We start from the raw sequence: 19,032 nt of genomic DNA, 5'->3' as shown, positions 1-19,032 counted from the left end.
AAGTCCAGAAAGAGTAACCAGGTAAGAACACTGGGGAATCATGCACGTTCAGCAGGTCAACTTGCTGAAGTGGTATCTACATACAGGGTAGATGACGATAGCCAGACCTGCGTGTTAGATAGTGGTCTGCTGGTTTCAAGCAATCTAATGAAATTACTGACCTTTAGTATCTATGAGGGAGAAGGCAATGGCAACCCACTCCAGTACTCTTGCCTGGAAAATCCCATGGACGGAGGGGCCTGGCGGGCTGCAGTCCGTGGGGTTGCTAGGAGTCGGACGGGACTGAGCAACTTCAATTTCACTTTTCACTTTCATGCATTGGAGAAGGAAATGGCAACCCACTCCAGTGTTCTTGCCTGGAGAATCCCAGGACAGGGGAGCTTGGTGGGCTGCCATCTGTGGGGTCGCACAGAGTCGGACACAACTGAAGCGACTTAGCAGCAGCAGTATCTATGAGACCCTGGAGGAGGAAATGACAGCCCACTTAGTATTCTTGCCTGGAGAATCCCATGGGCAGAGGAGCCTGGTGGGCTATGGGGTCACAAAGAGTCGGACATGACTGAAGTGACTTAACACATCTAACACAGTATCTATGAGAACAGTATTCTTTGGTTTAGCAATCTTAGAAAAGGTTTGGTTTAGATCTTAGAAAAGGTTAGTCTTTTGAACTATGTTGAGTGGAGTTTGAGTTATTTTGCTAGCTTCTTAAAGAGCCTGCTTTATTTCATTGATAGCTGCAAAAATTTAATTTTTTAAAATTAAAAAAAATTATTTTGTTTGTGGTTGTGCCAGGTCTTCATTGCTGCATGCAGGCTTTCTCTGGTTGTGGTGAGTGGAGGCTACTCTTTGTTGTGGCCTGCAGCCTTTCCATTGCTTCTCTTGTTGTGGAGCACAGGCTTCAGTAGATGTGACGCATGGGTTCAGTAGTTATGGCATACAGGCTTAATTGCTCCTCAGTATGTGGAATCTTCCCAGACCAGGGATTGAACCAGTGTCCCCTGCTTTGGCAGGCAGATTCTTATCCACTGTACCACGAGGAAGTCCAGATGCAAATATTTTAGCATGTATGTATAAATTACATAGTCTTGCCCTAGAGAACCTGTAGTAGAGGAGACTAGATGTGGCTCATAGTTTAAGGCAGGGGGTGGTAAATAAGTGGCTGAAATAGTGTGACTTTTAGAAATTAAGAAATGAATGCAGATTCTAATGGTTAGACAGATTTCTTAAAAGAGAGGAAATATTTGAACTAGGCAGAATTTTGACTTGGGGCTGGAGCTTTTCAGGATGAAGATATGTAATGAATAAAGTTATAAAAACAACTGCACAATGGCTATTCTAAGACTAATGAATAAATGGATTCTTGCAGAAGGGGATAGAAAGGTAGGCCGGGACCAGTTTGTAAAGTACTTCTTCCTGAAGACATTCTAGTGGTTGTTTTCAGTGACCTGAAAAGTTTTGATTGATTTGGGTAGAGGCCAAGGGGCTTCCCTGGTGTTTCAGATGATAAAGAATCTGCCTGCAATGCAGGAGACCCAGGTTCAATCCCTGGGTCAGGAAGATCCCTTGGGAGAAAGAGGCCAAAGCTTGTTTTAGGAAGTTTAAGATTTGATGGCAACATATATGATAGAGCAAAGATTAGAGGCAAAGGGGACTACTAGGGACTTACTGCATCAGGATCACCAAGATAGGCATGAAATAAGGGCCTACACTAGAGTGAGAGGTCAGAATAAGTGTGGAGTCATAATAAAAGATGGATTTAAAGGACTTATGGTGATTGCTATTGTGGAGACTGAAGGAGAAAGTCAAAGATTGACCCAAATCTCATGTATTGCTTTTTAGTGCATGTATACAGGTGAGGTGATTTTGGTAGGATATCAATATTTGAAATTTGAATGGCTATATGTGTATTAATGAATATTAGGAAAAAGATCAAACTAGTGTATCATGATTTCATGAAAATTGTCATTTGGGATAAGGCTAAGTTAAAAAGTGAATTTATTTTTAAAAAGATATTAAATAATCACACAGCGGATACACAAGTGTGGCAGAAGTTTAGGATATAGTGGTTTATTCAGCACCTGCTACTGTATACCTACTACACGTATTAATACAACACAGTGGGGAATGCAGAAATGACTTTAAGTCTGGAGAGTGTAGAGAGGATGAAGTGTTTCAATTTGAGCAGATGTTTAAAGAAGAAAACTAAATCCCTCTTCTTAGAGATAAATATTATTAACATTTCGATGAGTATCTCTATACTGGCTATTCACATTTTAAAAGAAGTCTAGGAGACTTTCTCCCTGCAGTTTATCCTTCAGAAGACAAATTCAGTAATTAGAACAACCTGTCTCAAAAGCATTTTAAGTGAAAGGAAAAATTTAAATATATAAAAACTGTCCCTTTATAGAAGAAAACAAGTATTTCCCCAGCAAGAGCCAAGGTCATGTGAATGTCTTCCCAGTTGATAAGTATAATAGAAAGAGGACAAGATCCATAGGTGTGAATTTGGGTTTTACCCACTGCTTATTAGCATGATAATCTTAAGACATTTTAACTTTCTGCCGTCTCTAAAATGAAGATAGTACTTCCCATCTTGCCCAGCTTGCTGTTGTGAGGATCCAATGAATCAGCTTGTGAATTTTATTTTATGAAAAGGAAAGTGCTATAGAAAAGAGAAAGATACTTATTTTTTTTCTTATATGTAAAATTAGCATGGGAAGAAAAGAAAATCCAATTTTATCTTAAGAATCTATTACAAATAAACAAGTTTCATTTTTGCAAAAATGACCCTTATTTAAGCTCTTGTCATTCCATATCTTTGAACATGACTGCATGGAGTTCTGAATAACTTCCTAAACGCAGACATAAAACCAAGATACAAGAGCCTATGTTTTCTAATAGAGACCTGCTTGTTTTATAAAAGGATTAATTCATAGTTCAGATTAAGAAGCAATGAGGCTGATGATAGCTGCCTTGTAGTAGTGGAGATTAACAAACTGTTTGTAAAATATCTAATAATACAATGTCTGGTTCATAGGTCATTTAATGAATGGAAACTGTTATTATTATTAAACATAGCAGCCTATTTTGCTTATTACTAAAGTAATAGATAAATTAGAAAACATGAGTAATCCAACTAACCATAAACATCTTACTATATCTATTTCTGTTTTTTTTTTTTTATTAAAAATCATTTTTCCTCTTATTGGGTATATGGGTTTCCAGTTTTTTACTGTTAAAAATATTCTTGCAATGAATATTTTTGTATGGAAATCTTCAGTTACATCTCTTAATTTCCCCCTTAGAATAGATGTCTATTAATTAGTGCTTTGTTCTTCCCTCTTGATGGCCATTCCCTGAAGGCGCAGGTACACGTGTTTCTTAGCCATTTAAGAAACTAGGCTAGTTAGCTCTTTCTTTACTTTCTCTGCCAAGTGTATTCTGACCTAGATTCTGATCTTTAAAAGGAAAAGAGATAGTAAATGTAAAAGCTGTCTTGCCAATCACTTTTAATCTATCCCTCTTTTTCATGCATCTACCCAGCCTTGTTTTTAAGTGGTCATTTTCCTTAAAGATGAGGAATTGGTGAAGAAATGGAAAACTGGTAGAATAGCTGGATTCCAGTATTTTGCTGCCTGTGTTCCCATTAGGTTGTGTTTTTCTAAGGTGTAGAAAACAAAATCAGTTCCATGTTCATCTATTTGTACTTCACTCTTTTAAGTAGCTGGAGTTTATTTCAAAACTGTTAGCCTTCACTTTCTAGAATATATATTCTCTCATTGCTTGCTGCAGAACTGATAAGTCTCCCATAGATGAAGCTGTTTTTTTTTAAGCTTTTTTATTATTTTGTTTAAATTTTTATATCTTTGTTGACATTTTATTTGCTTGATGTCTTAATTGATATGATGTGTTAACATTCTCTATTATGATACATTTGTCAGATTTTCTTTGTAAGTCTGATAATTTTAAATGAATATATCCTGAGGCGTTAGTATTAGGAACATATACATTTAGAATTATGTGTCCTCCAGGTAAATTGAATCTTTTATCATTCTTTTGTTACTTTCTTTAATAATCCTTTTTGCCTTTAAGTTGATTTCGTCTGGTGTTAATACAGCGACACCATATAACTATTGGTTAATATTTGCTGGATGTCATCCTTTAACTTTTTAAAAATAGTATCGAGATAGAATTTACCATTGTAACCATTTTAAAGTGTACAATTTAGTGTTTTTTAAGTATATTCTTAATGTGAAGCCATCACCATATCACTTTCATCCTTTTACTTTTAACCTTACCATGTATATTTGTCTCACACATAGATATACTTTGTGGTTATGGTTGCTTTTAAATCCAAACTGACACTAGCTTTTTTTTGACTAGCTTTGTTTGTTCACGTATATTGTGATTACAGATATATTTTAAATTGTTTCTGCCATATTATTTTATGCCCTTTTTTCCCCTTTATCCTTTTCATATCCCCCCACCCCAGCTCCACCCCAAACATACATCTCCTTCTGCTTTATTTTTAGAAATGATGGAAGGTTTTTATTTTTTATTTTTTTTAAGTTTTATTAAAGTATAAAGGAGATAGAGAAAGCTTCTGACATAGGCATCAGAAGGGGGTAGAAAGAGTACCCTGATGGAAGGTTTTTAAAAAATTACATTTGCGTTTTCATTTAGGTTTGAAGGTTCATATGTGACTGTTCTTTTATGGTTGCTATTAAAAATAAATCATGCCCACAAAGCCTAAAATCTTAAAATATACAATATCTTCACTGCTTCCTAAACAATCCAGGAACCTTAAATAAACAGTTTGATCTAATGACCCCTTTCATGTTATATTTTAGTTTTATCTTGTTCATTTTTCTTTTTTCTTTTTGGCTGCATGCAGCATGTGTGATCTTAGCTCCCCGACCAGGGATCAAACCCACGTCCCTTGCAGTGGAAGAATGGAGTCTTAACCACTGGATCACCAGGGAAGCCCCTCACACATTCCTTTTAGAAATTACTTTGCTTCTTCCAGAAGTATATACTTTAGAAATTTCTTTTTTTTTTTTTTTTCATTTTATTTATTTATTTATTTAACTTAACAATAATGTATTGGTTTTGCCATATATCAAAATGAATCCGCCACAGGTATACATGTGTTCCCCATCCTGAACCCTCCTCCCTCCTCCCTCCCCGTACCATCCCTCTGGGTCGTCCCAGTGCACCAGCCCCAAGCATCCAGTATCGTGCATCGAACCTGGACTGGCGACTCGTTTCATATGTGATATTATACATGTTTCAATGCCATTCTCCCAAATCATCTCACCTTCTCTCTCTCCCACAGAGTCCAAAAGACTGTTCTATACATCAGTGTCTCTTTTGCTGTCTTGTATACAGGGTTATTGTTACCATCTTTCTAAATTCCATATATATGCGTTAGTATACTGTATTAGTGTTTTTCTTTCTGGCTTACTTCACTCTGTATAATAGGCTCCAGTTTCATCCACCTCATTAGAACTGGTTCAAATGTATTCTTTTTAATGGCTGAGTAATACTCCATTGTATATATGTAGAAATTTCTTTGGAAAATTCTGGTTTTGTTTTTATTTTGCTCTCATTCTTGATGTCAATCCAAGATTGACAGCTGTTTCTCCTAGCACTTTAAAGATACCATTCTATTTTGTTCTGGTTTCCTTTGTTCCTGTTGAAAAAGTCTGCTCTGAGCTTAGTTGTCTTTTACTTATTTATTTTTTAGTTCTTTCTGGTTATTCTTAAGATTTCTCTTTGATTTTTGTGTTGTGCAAGTATGAACTTTATCCCAGTCCTGCTTGGGATGTATTGTAGCTCCTATAAGGACTCATGTCTTTTCCTGAAGTTTAAAAAATTTTTTCCATTATATCTTTTTTTGTTTTGTTTTATTTATTTATTTATTTTTAAATGTATTTATTTTAATTGGAGGCTTACTTTACAATATTGTATTGGTTTTGCCATACATTGACATGAATCCGCCACAGGTTTTATCTTTGAGTATTGCTTCTTTCCCATTCTCCCCAGTTTATCTTTCTGGAATTCCAGTTAGATGAATGTTATACCATCTCATTCTGTCTCCCACAGATGCTGACACTTTTAAATTTGTCTCTTGGAGCTCCACATTCCAGTTCATAGATTCTTTCTTTAGCTATATTTAGTCTGTTCTTTGACCAGTCCATTGTGTTTTAAAGTTCTGTTTGGTTCTTTTTGAAATCAGTCATTTCTGGTAGCCTCTTTTTCCTTTCTCATGTTTTCAGTTCCCTTGTTTGTATGTTTGCTGTGCTAAGTCGCTTCAGTCATGTCTGACTCTTTGCGACCCCAGGGACTATAGCCTTCCAGGCTTCTCTATCCATGGAGTTCTCCAGGCAAGAATACTGGAGTGGGTAGTCATTCCCTTCTCCAGGGGATCTTCCCGACCCAGGGATTGAACCCGCATCTCTTACATCTCCTGCATTAGCAGGCAAGTTCTTTACCACTAGCGCCACCTGGGAAGCCCACCCTTCTTTGTTTATTTCATATTCTGTATCTGATGGTTCCATTATCTGAAGTCTTAAGGAACTACTGCAACCCTGTATTGTTTCTGCTAACTCTTACTTACTGTGGCTTGTTTTCTGAAGTGTTTGATAATTTTTACTGTAAATTCATAATAGTTCAGTAATCTTAACCTTCAGGAATCTTGAAGGGTCTGGGTTTAGGGTATATTCCTTAATAGAGCATTTGCATTTGCTTCTATCAGTTGCCCCTAGTGCTAGCAAGCCAGCTTGGCATTTTCTGGTCCATGCAGATAATGTTTTTGACTTTTTTTTCTTTCTTTTTTGCCACGCATGCCATTGGGCATGCAGAATCTTAGTTCCCCAACCAGGAATCAAATCCATACCCCCTGCATTGGAAGTGTGGAGTCTTAACCACTGGACTACCAGGGAAGTCCCATGATTTTAATTTCAATAAGAGACTTTTGTTTTTCTCCACTTTAGGTGAGCTTGACACAATTGGGTTATTTTGCCAGCATTTTTTCCCTCTAGCTCACTCTTTGACTCAGAGTATAGCCGTTCATAGTTTTATACAAGGAATGTTAATTTCAACTCCTCAGCTTTGGCTTTTCCTTACTTTAAAGTAAACTTAACTGTATGTTTAAAAGGATATTTGTTTTACCTTATTAAGCATTTTTTAGATGTTTTTCAGAGTATGTGTGTATTGGTGAGTGAATGTAGGTATGCACATGTGAGTGTGTGTATAAGAAATTGTTCATTGTGTCTTGGCACTATTTAAATTGAACCTGGAAAGTTTATAAACAATGAGAGTTTTATTTGGCTTTGTAAACATTATATTGTGTCATTCATATGACCACCTATCATTTATGTTTATTTTAAAAGCAGTACTATAACAATATACAAATGATTACATATTTGTTAACTAAAAATTATTTATTTGATAAATGTTGAATAATTTATTTTTCTATCTATACTTGTGTAAAAGTTGAAAGCACAGGTCTCTGGCATCAGACTACTTGGCTTCAAATCCCAGGTTTTCTGTTTATTGGCTTGTGGCCATAGGAAAATTAGCTAACCTCTCTGTACCTAGATTTTCTCATCTGTAAAGTGGTAATAAGTATTCTTAATTCATATCATGATTATGATGTATAAATAATACAGTATATAGCACAGAGGGCCTGGTACATAGTCAGTGTTTGGTACATGTTAGCAACATTTGTTGTTATTTTTTTTTTTTTTTTATCTTTCCTGACCTATTCTTCATGTGTGTTGAAAGAAAAAAAATATATATGCATGTGTGTATGTATATTTTTGTGTGTATATATATATGTATTTACATATATGTATTTTAATGTTGGTTTGAGGAGCTATGATAAAATTAAGGAAGTAGAAGTCCAATAAATTTTAACGTTAAATTTAACTTTATTAAAGTAATACAAACATATTGTTTAAAAGTTAAGAGTACAAAAAAGCATATGATGAAATACAGTAGTTTCCTGTTCCTCCCTTCTCTGTGCCTCTCACCCCGTCAGGCTCCTCTCCCTACGGATTTCAGCTCTGTTAGCTTCTTCTGACATTTATGCACATCATTTATATATACAATGTATGTATACTATTATCTACTGACACTGTCTTGCCTTTTAGTCATGGTAGACGAGGATTTAGCTCTTGGCCTAACATGTGCTCTGCTCCTACCTTCCCCCAATTCTACCAGTATAGTCCAGTTACAGTTCTTGTGTGTGTGTGTTTAATTTATTTAGTTTTAATTGAGGGATAATTGCTTTACAATATTGTGTTGGTTTCTGCCATACATCAACGTAAGTCAGCTGTAGGTGTACATATGTCCCCTTCTTTGAACCTCCCTCCCACCTCCCGCCCCATCCTGTCCCTCTAGGTTGTCACGGAGCCCCAGTTTGAGTTCCCTGAGCCATACAGCACGTTCCCACTGTCTGTCTTCTGTATATGGTAGTGTGCTATTTCCATGCTACTCTCCATTCATCCCACTCTTTCCTTCCACCCCCCAACATGCACCCCACCCCCCACCCCATCTATAAGTCTGTTCTCTATGTCCGTCTCTCAGCCAATATCAAAACACTATTGAAAACATTATTGTTAAACAATATTGTACCTTTTCACTGCTGAGAATATGTTACCTTTTTTTCCCTCTTGCTTAATAACTGCTTAAAAAAAAAAAAGTGCTTAGTGTTCCTTTTTCTTTTTGCTAATTCTTCTCACAACTTCTGCCATGTCCCAATATAATTTCCTACAAGGTTAATTGCATCATTAACCTTATTAGTTTTAGTCCCACTCATCCCTCCTACACCCTGGGAGAGAGCTCTGTTCTCTTTCTTTGGGGTATTTCTCTGAAGTCCTGCTCTCAGCTCTCATAGCAGACCTCCCTGTGGTTATTCTTTTATATTTGGCTGTGCCAGGTCTTAGTTGCGGCGTGTGGGGTGGCATGTGGGATCTAGTTCCCTTACCAGGGGTCAAACCCAGGCCGCCTGCTTTGGGAGCACTGAGTCTTAGCCACAGGACCACCAGGCCATTCTTGTATTCCTTTTCCTTTTCTTTAGGTTGAAATCCGTGTTGATCTACTGTATTCTCTCAATAGTGTGCATCTTCTACACGTTTCTTCAGCTTAAAAGGATGCTATGGTGACTGAAAGAGTGCGATCATGGCAGTCCTCAACAGATTGTCTTTTGCACATTGTTCAAATCCGAATGGGTTTTCCTCTTTTATCTAGTGTACAGTTGTCATTCTGGGGTTGCCCTTTACCATTAGAGATTCCCTTCACTTCTCTCCTTCACTGGGTCTCCTGTGTTCTGTATTCCATGACTTTTTGTTCTTAATTTACTCCTTCATTTTAGTAAAGAACATCCTCCAGCACCTTCCTGAGAAAGGTTGTGTAGTAAAGTAAAGTTTTTGAGTTCTTGCATCAAAATGCCTTCATTTTTCTGTCACATTTTTTTCCTGTCACTTGACTGGGATTTAGATTTCTAGATTGAAAATACTTTTTCCTCAGGATTTTGAAGGCACTGTTCCATCACCATCTTGATTCCAACATTGCTGGCGAGGTGTCTGAAACCATTCAAATTACTGATCCTTAGTATGTTACCTTTGGAGAAGGCAATAGCAGCCCACTCCAGTACTCTTGCCTGGAAAATCCCATGGATGGAGGAGCCTGGTGGGCTATAGTCCATGGGGTCACTAAGAGTCAGACACGTGGAGCGACTTTACTTTCACTTGGAGATACTTTCAATACTTTCATGCATTGGAGAAGGAAATGGCATCCCACTCCAGTGTTCTTGCCTGGAGAATCCCACGGACGGGGGGGCCTGGTGGGCTGCCATTTCTGGGGTCGCACAGAGTCGGACACGACTGAAGCAACTTAGCAGCAGCAGCAGTATGTTACCTTATTTTATTCTTCTGGAAAATTGTTGAATCCTTTCTCTGTGTTCTGAAATTTCACATACCTTGGTGTGTGCCTTTTGTTTTTTAAAATTGAAGTAAAGTTGATATACAATATTACACTAGTTTCCAGTGTACAACCTTGTGAGTCTGTTTTTACCCATTGTATTGGGTATGTATTTGGCCCTTTTAATTTGGAAGTTGAAGTTCATTGGTTCTAGGAGACTTATTGGAATTGTTTTGTTGATGATTTTCTCCTCTCTATTTTTTCTATTCTTTCTTTTCAGAGTTCTATTATTTGAGTGTTGGCTTCCTTATACTGAACTTTCTTACCTTTTCTTCCCTGCTTTTCCATTTGCTTATCTCTTTCTTCTATTTTCTGGGAGATACATCATCTTCCAATCATTCTATTAAGCTTTAATTTCTAAGAATTATTTTTCTCTGTCCCTTTTTTTTTTTTTTTGCTGCTCTAGGTCATCGTTGCTGCATACAGGCTTTCTCTAGTTGCGACCAGCGAGGGCGGCTCTCTAGTTGTGGTGCACCGGCTTCTCACTGCAGCGGCTTCTCTTATTGCAGAGCACGAGCTTTAAAGCACAGGCTCGGTAGTTGTGGTGCACAGGCTTAGTTGCCCTGAGATATGTGGCATCTTCCTAGGACCAAACCTATGTCCTCTGCGTTGGCAGTTGGATTCTTAACCACTGGACCACCAGGGAAGTCCTGAATTTCCCATTTTTTAGAGTATCTTCAGTTTTTCCATGAAAGCAGTATCTCTCTAAATTTTCTCCTTAGGTGATTTGTTTCTTCCATATTGCATTTTTTCTGTATCTGGTCTTCCATCTTGACTCTTACCTTGTGTATCTTATAATATATACAATTGCTTGTCTACTCCTTAGTAAGAGAATGGGCTTCCCTAGTGGCTCAGTTGGGAAAGAATCTGCCCGCAATGCAGGAGACCTGGGTTCAGTCCCTGGGTCGGGAAGATTCCCTGGAGAAGGAAGTGGCAACCCACTCCAATACTCTGGCCTGGAAAATTCCATGGACAGGAGAGCCAGGCAGGCTGCGGTCCATGGATCGCAAAGAATCAGACACGACTGTGCAACTTTCACCTTCTTTGAGTTTAGTAAGAGAATGGGACTAAAAGCCTGGTTGGGTTCTCTGCACCTGTACATAAGGTTTATCAACTTTGAGCTTCACTGTGGTATGTCCTAGGGGTGCTTGCAGTTGGGGAATTCCTGTTAGGATCTCCTGGTCTTTCCTGGTAGAGGGATCAGAGTTCCCAGGGAGTACTCTTCCAGGCTTTTGTCTGGAGGGCAGTGTTTTGAAAGCCAGGTATGAGGAGAGGGCTAGCTTGGGAGAGGGAGTGCTCAGTAGTCAGTGTACCATACATACCGTTAGGTAAGCAAATCCACGGTCTGTTGCTGGTGTTCTCAGGCCTTCAACTATGCTGAACTTCCAGCTGAAGTGTCCTTTTCTTTGCCCTATCCAAAACGAGCTTTCAGGCTTTTGCCAGGATGAGGGACGAGCAATTGCCTTTTGCTTGAGTGTGGAGTTGGAGAGGAATCTGTACCATTTCTCAAACAGCTCTCACCCAGTTCTTATATTTGCCACAACCTCTTCCTGTTCCTCCCAGTTCAGAAGTACCTGGGTCCTTTGAAGACACTGCAGTGTAAATCAGACTGGTTCTATATATTTTCTCCACTGCTGGCTTATGATTCAACTTTCTTGACCTGCCTAGTCCATTTTTATTTATCTGTCTGCTTTCCTGCTTCCAAAATCTTGTTACTATTGCCAGCTCTCCTGTTTTCCCTATCCTGTTTATGTCTTAAAACAAACAAACAAACTCTTGATTGTAGTTTTACTGGGGTTTTTGGAGGGAATAAAATTAGATGTGAATGTTCCTTCTGCCATTTTAACTTGGAGGTCTCAGTTTTTAAAATGGCAATACATGGTGTTTTTGAAGGTCACAAGTGACATGTACTTATTTGTAGATAATTTGGAAAATAGGAATCATCTGAGGTAGTTAAACATCACTGTATTTCTACCATACAGAAAAAACTGTTAACATTTTGATATGCTTTCAGTCTGTTTTCTTTATTTGGGTATTTTTACATACACATTTGTCTTTTTTCATGATTGGAATCATACTATTTATTTTTAGTTTTGTTTCCTGCTTTCTTCACCTAATGAACCATGTTCCCATGTCAGAACATACTCTTTCAAAACGTTTCTAATGGATGCATAATATGAATGTTGTTTGACACTATCATGAGCAGTTTCCCATGTTATAACATAATCTTTGAAAGCAGAATTTCTAGTGGGATTATAATATGGCTGTTACATGACTTTGTCATGATTTATTTAACTCTTGTCCTATTGATAAAGATTTATATTTTTTCTAACCTAAATTAGACTCATGCAGTCAGAATATGTGTGTCTGGTTCATGATTCTATGTTTGAGCTTAACCCAGTATCTAATGTGGAGTGGCTGGAGGAATGTTTTGTTCAGTGAATGAACAGTTTTGCACGAAAGTCTGATTGTTTCCTTAAGTTAGACTCTAAAAAGGACTCTTACTTGGTTAAAAGGGATAAACTTTTTGAAGTTTCTTGATAGTTTATTTTCAATTTGTTCTTTGATTCAGAATAAGAAACAAGGATGTAAAAACGAGGAGGTGCTTGCTGTACTAGGCCATGAGCTGGGGCACTGGAAATTGGGACACACAGTCAAAAATATCATTATTAGCCAGGTAAGTCTGGAGTAATTCTCTCTCTACCCCTTTTTTCTTGGCCACACTGCCAGCTTCTCCAACCAGGGATCAAATCCATGCCCCCTGCAGTAGAAGCACAGAATCTTAACCACTGGACAACTAGGGAAGTCCTGACAATTGTCTTTTTATGGCAGGAGAGTCAAACAATAAGCATAGCAGGCATGAGAGTTCACGTAGTAGAGAAGTGAAGACAGACTCTGTAGCCGGGCTTCACGTTACAGCTTGCTGACTTACTGCCTTTGTGACCTCAGGCGAGCTCCTGAGCCTCGCTCTGCCTCCATTCCCTTGTTGAGTGATGATACCTCATAAGACTGAAAGAATTAAATGAGTTAATACATGTAAAGAGTTTGGAGTAGTACCTGAAATGTGGTAAGTACTACATAAATATTTATTGTTGTTAGCAGTTGCTCAGCTGTAGGAGCTGTGAAGATCAAAAGGAGCGAGCCTAGATAAGTTGGACATTAAAATGCTTTTTAAAAAACATTTTTTCTCTTTTAAAAAAGTCATTGTACAAACGTTGAAAAGAAATTGCAAAAAGTAGTAAATATAAAGGAGAAAATACTTTCTGTAACATTCCTCTTTTGGGTATTTATACCACTAAACCAACAGAGTGACCGTTGTTTTCAGGCTCTGAGTGAAATAGCACTCTTGTTTTGACTGGTTCTGAGCATGTATGGTCTCAGATGCGTCTTTAATGGTCTTTGTAGCTTTCTAAAAGGTCAGCTGGTTCTGGGTAATGGATCGCATGGGAAGGCTTGTGTACCTGCTCCTATCGGCACTTTTCTGTTGCCTTACATCTGTAGGTATAAAAATGAGTGCCTTGGCTGGAAGCTATGTTGTATGGATACATGGCAGTGAGTAAGACATTAAGTCCAAATGCACATTTATTTAAGTACTCAGTTTAATAAGGAAAATCACTGCTCCATTCATGAAAGAAGGGGTCCAATAGCCTACTGTGAGGATAGTGGGCTGATCCCGGAGGTGCCTCATCAGGGCTGGAGTTGATTGCCTCTTCTAATAGATTGGGCACTTCAGCTGGAGCCAGTGGGCAATGTCTGCATTGTTGATTAATGCATTGACTCCATCCCTGTCACCATGGCCACTCTGTTCATGAGCAATTGACCAAATCCTAGAGTGGCTGGGCAGAGAAGCTGGCTAACATCCACAGAGCAGGTATCTTCTCCACCTGAGCATTGACAGAGCCTCCTCTGCTGTGGAATCGTTTCGGTGAAGATTCTCATTAGACCTAAGTATTATCATACTCTGGGCTAGTTTTGGAAGTTTTCCCACATACCTTTTTTCCACATCTCCTTGTTAGCCGTCCTCTAGTTTGCTCCAAGGTCCTAATCACCCAGCTAAACCAATATTTGCTCACTAATAACGAATTAGTATATATATACCCTCAACTCAGGCCCTCTCTACTTTTAGAATAAAAGTAAAACTATAAAACCACCTAAGTAACTTTTCCTGTGGTCACGTTAACGGCGTTCTTAAAAATCACAGCATGATGTCTTGTTCTACTGATCCCACAATGAAATTCGGTTAGTAATAACTTAGAAATTTTGTATCCTTCTTTCTAGATGAATTCTTTCCTGTGTTTTTTCTTGTTTGCTGTATTAATTGGTCGAAAGGAGCTTTTTGTTGCATTTGGTTTTAATGACAGCCAGCCCACTCTGATTGGACTATTGATCATCTTCCAGTTTATTTTTTCACCTTATAATGAGGTAATGTATAATCTTTAAAATTATCACACATATGCTCTTGTCTATTGCAAATCTAGAACCTTGAGAGTAGTGAAAAAAGAAACAAACAGAACTATAGTTTTACCAAGCAAGTTTAGTCCCTTGATTTATTGGCCAGTATAAGAATGTAGCAGAAAAACCCAGACCCAAATAAAAGGTGCTTCTATATTGTTAGGGGAAAAAAAGTGGAGAATTAGACTTTAGTGGTGAAAACCTCCATGTAGCATGTACCTCAGAGACTTGGTAGATGGAAATTAACTATTGGAACACTATGTCCTAGACCACATTTTGTCAAGTACTGGCAAAAATCTGTATGTGAGGGGACAAAACAACTGATAATTGAGTGTGTGTATGACTGGATAAGACAGATTGTATGACAGTGTTCCTCTGGTTGCATTTCCTGACCACCTGCTTCATAATAGACTTAGCATCTGACTCCAGATCCTCTGAAGAAAAGTTGGATGTTTTATGGTAAGCAAAGTTTGAGAACCACTGCTCCATGACTGCTCAGTAGGGGAACGCCATATATGTGATAAGACATGGATTTATGAGACTGTATATGAATAAATCCAGTGATGGCAGCATACTAATTGATTAAGCTTCCAGAGTAAGCCAAGAGATCAGGGATCTTGAGATATCTCCATTCAGAAGAATTCTTTCTTTGGAACAAGTTGTAGAGTTAAGGTTTTAACTTTCTCCTTAAAAGGGGGGGTGGGGTGAGGTATAAGGCACCAGGAAAGAAAAACAGGGAGGAAGAGATCATGTTTGTATAGCATTGTCCACAGAATGTGCATTTATTTTCCAGAGAAGTAAGATTTATTATCATTAAACTCTAAATGTTTTAATTTTTTAACTTTTGTTGAGAATACTTATAAAGTGCTGTATGCTGATTGTTACTTCTTAAAGAGGTTATAGAACCGCTTGTAATGATACTGTGGAGAAGGAAATGGCAACCCGTTCCAGTATTCTTGCTTGGAGAATCCCATGAACAGAGGAACCTGACAGGCTACAGTCCATGGGACATAACTTAGCGACTAAACTACCACCATAATGATATTGTCATTTCTGTCTTCAGTCACAATTCAGGAATGCCTTAAAGACACTGAGCTATGTGTATGAAATGTCCCAGAATCTTCTGCTCTTTATGCAGTCATGCTATTTATATAACTAATTTTCTTATAATCTCTTCGCTGACTGTCAAGCTGATAATCCTTGCTAATGTCAGTGTACCTTTCTGATGTGGTCATTATTTGTTTCTAATTTTCTTCTTCAACCAACTATAGACTGGGAAATCAGATAATCAAACTCATTAGGTAAAAGTTACTGGATTCTGACTGAGTGTCTAAGTGTCCTCTGGTAAGTAAGGCACCAGTAATGTTAATCTGCTTTGGGCATCTAATTTGGCCTCTCAGTTTTTGGTTTTATCTCCTTTATTTTGAGTAGTTGAGTTCACATCAAAAAATAGCTAAGTAAATGTGGGATATTAGAGTGATTTGAAATATCATTTAGAGATATTAGCAACTGTTTTAAAAACCTCAATGAGCCCAGGGTATTCATTTCAAAAAGACTAAGTAGTTAAACAGAAAAACATACGTTTATGTCCACATTTAAGAGGTCATAAGAAGAAAGTGATATTTTCTTGGGAAATGGGAAACATGCCTTATCAAAAGGATTTGAAAACCTACAGTGGAGCAGGTGGGCGCGGGCTAGTGTCTGCTCAGGGTTTATTTGTGTCACAGTGAGGTTCAAGGGACAGCTGCCCTGGGACCCTTGAAATCAGGAGACACGTAGACAGACAGATTAGTTAATGATTATAACCCAAAAAGTACATTCAAGATCTGGAAAGAAATTTCAGGTAGGAGCCAGGTATTAGCTTTGAATGTGTCTAAGAAGATATCAGGAGCTCCCAGACTTTATGCTGAAGCTCTGGATCTGCTGATGGCAATATGAGGTACAGTTGAGAGACTTTAAACTTTCTTTTTGCTTTATTGCCTGATGTATCTTAAGGTAAGAAATAGACATCATGTCATCCAACTTATAATATTAATACTTCAGTATGCAAATAAATAATTTTTCCCTCAGAAATTTCTATTTTCAAATGAAACTTGTCCCCTTCCTAGTAGTCACCCTCAGAGACTGAATATTTATTCTAATGAAGCTACCATAGCTCAGAACACTCTAGAAAATTCTATTTTGAGGCCATCATTAGAGGCTATAGTGTGTGTGTATACATGTATATATATCTATACGTGTATACTTGGAATATTCTCAGTGAAGACTGTTGTTAACATGTAAAGATGGATAAGTGAGCAAGAATATTTTTTTTAATGGAAAAAAGAGTCTGAATATAAATCACCACATCTTACCTCTGAGAAAGATGGTGTCATGGGCTTTGGAGTCATCAAGAATGTCAGCACTGTCACCTTCTGTTGTGTGACCACAAATAAGTTGTCTCACTGCTGAGACACCCCTTCTTCATCTGTAAACAGGAGTAAGAGTAATCACCTTGTAGGATGCTGGAGAATGTAAAATGCCGACTCAGTGCTTGGCCCATGGCAGGTTCTCAGAAGTCAGTATCTCTTAAGATTGACATGTCTTTGGATATATGTCTGTTTCTGATCTATCTGCTTAAAGAGGGAAAGGCTCAATTTCTAATAATTCCCCCACCCTAGGGTCTCCAGAACACAAGTGAGGTTTCTTTTGGCTTGTTGTTTCTCTTGTCCTGAGCTGAACTTCCTCTGCAGTATTGGCTCATGAAAGCTTTAGTAACAACAAAGAGGGGAAGTGGTTAAAATGCTTTTATTTCCTTTTTCAGGTTCTTTCTTTTTGCCTAACAGTCCTCAGCCGCAGATTTGAGTTTCAAGCTGATGCATTTGCCAAGAAACTTGGGAAGGCCAAAGACTTATATTCTGCTTTAATCAAACTAAACAAAGACAACTTGGGATTCCCTGTTTCTGACTGGTTGTTTTCCATGTGGCATTATTCTCATCCTCCACTACTAGAGAGACTTCAAGCTCTGAAAAATTCAAAACAAGACTGAGTGGCCCAGGGTCTGCAACTGAAGACATTTCTGATTATTTTCTGTCCTGGCAGCATGTTCTGGCTCTTGATGTTTTTAACTTTTTTTTTTTTTTTAAGGAAAAATGATTAAGTACAGAAAAGCCAAGCTTTAAATACATTTAATATCTCATTTCAAAAATGATTTTAATAATCCATTTCTTAAAGAAAACACTGGATGAAATTTTGAGGCTTAATGTTTTTAAAGGCATAGTTTTATCTTTAAAATCTAGTTTACCATCAACTTGTAAAATTATTTGAGAAAATACAGAACTTGTTTTATTTACATGTTTATATGGAACCTGCATATAAGGTATTTGGGGGCATATGTTTAAAAGGGAACACCACCTCTGAATTCTCTCTCTAAGGCAGAAACAGTGGTCCCGAATCACTGTGCTCATACCTAAGTTGAAACTTATTTCTACTTTTATGCTGATATGATTTAAGCTGGCCAATCAGTGTTTTAAATAAGGAAGAAAGATAATTCGTAAGGCTGATGTTATACAACTGAAAGTAGTTAGAAATATGCTCTCTACTATTCTACCAAATTTCTGTTCCCTCTCTCGTTATACACTGATCAGGAATTTCTGATATTTTAAAATTAGAAATTATGTACAGAGTATTTTAAATCATTGGGTTTTCTTTTTGTTTTTTAGAAAATTTCAGTCTTTATCTTTCTTTCCACCTGGTGGGTATGATCCCATTAGGGATAATATAGTATTATCCCAAACATTCAGCTTTTTTCATTCATACTCTTAAGTATTCAATAAATTGTGCATCCTTTTACTTAGCAGAAATTGCCATATCAAACAGGTTTTGCTGTTAAAAGTGGGAGAATTGTGGAAAGAAGAAATGCCATTTTAAGAGACATAAGGGTGAAATACTGATGATTCTCTTATGATGTTACAGGAAAAAATATAATTTTCTATCTCTTTGGACAGAAAAGTTTCTGTTTTTATTTTTCTAATTTTTACCAGTAAGTCATGAGTACTATTTTATTTAATCAAGCCTAATTCCATTTTAGAAAATTATAGTTCTTGATATGCAGGCAATTTTTATTTTCAAGACAAACATTATGAAAGATTTCCAGTTTCTGAAGCTGCATGTTTGACTCAAATCTCTGTTCACTTTCTGAATGAGACCCAACTTTGTGCCCAGAGTCCCACCCACTGGTGATGTATATACTTTCTGGGCATTTATTCCAAAGTGGGATCAACTGTGTGCACTTGGCCTCTGGCCAGAAAGTCTTTTGCTTAGCTGATATTTGGATGATGTCTCTACATGGAAACAATAAAAATAAGCCTCTAGTTTAGTATCGCATTATTTATTTTCCTAAGGAACAGTCCTATGATTTTATCCAGCATCTTTTACATATGAATTCATGCTGTGATAACTGCCTTTCCTTCCTTTCTTGCCTTTAAATACAAATTTCAGTTCTACACCAGTGAAACATTAAAAATTGCCAATGCAGATTGATGTACTCTGTCTTTGATTTGACAAAATCTGTCTGTCATTTGTTACCTAGGATGTATGCTTATTACCCTAGAG

General features: G+C 37.5%; 1 protein-coding gene across 1 annotated transcript in view; it reads left to right on the top strand.

Annotated features, from left to right (window-relative positions):
* ZMPSTE24 (zinc metallopeptidase STE24) overlaps positions 1-18,796 on the top strand; it is a 43,601-nt gene extending 24,805 nt beyond the window's left edge. Inside the window, exons 8-10 of the mRNA XM_019957743.2 lie at positions 12,560-12,664; positions 14,266-14,409; positions 17,243-18,796. Of these exons, the coding sequence (XP_019813302.2) occupies positions 12,560-12,664; positions 14,266-14,409; positions 17,243-17,467 (474 nt within the window). The 3' untranslated portion in view covers positions 17,468-18,796. The remainder of the gene's footprint in view (positions 1-12,559; positions 12,665-14,265; positions 14,410-17,242) is intronic.
* The last annotated feature ends 236 nt before the right edge of the window (positions 18,797-19,032 follow it).

This window comes from Bos indicus, chromosome 3 (assembly GCF_029378745.1).
Source record: "Bos indicus isolate NIAB-ARS_2022 breed Sahiwal x Tharparkar chromosome 3, NIAB-ARS_B.indTharparkar_mat_pri_1.0, whole genome shotgun sequence".
In the NCBI taxonomy this organism is placed as follows: Eukaryota; Metazoa; Chordata; class Mammalia; order Artiodactyla; family Bovidae; genus Bos; species Bos indicus.
Note: the sequence above shows the minus strand (reverse complement) of the source record. Positions and strands in the feature narration are given on the sequence as shown.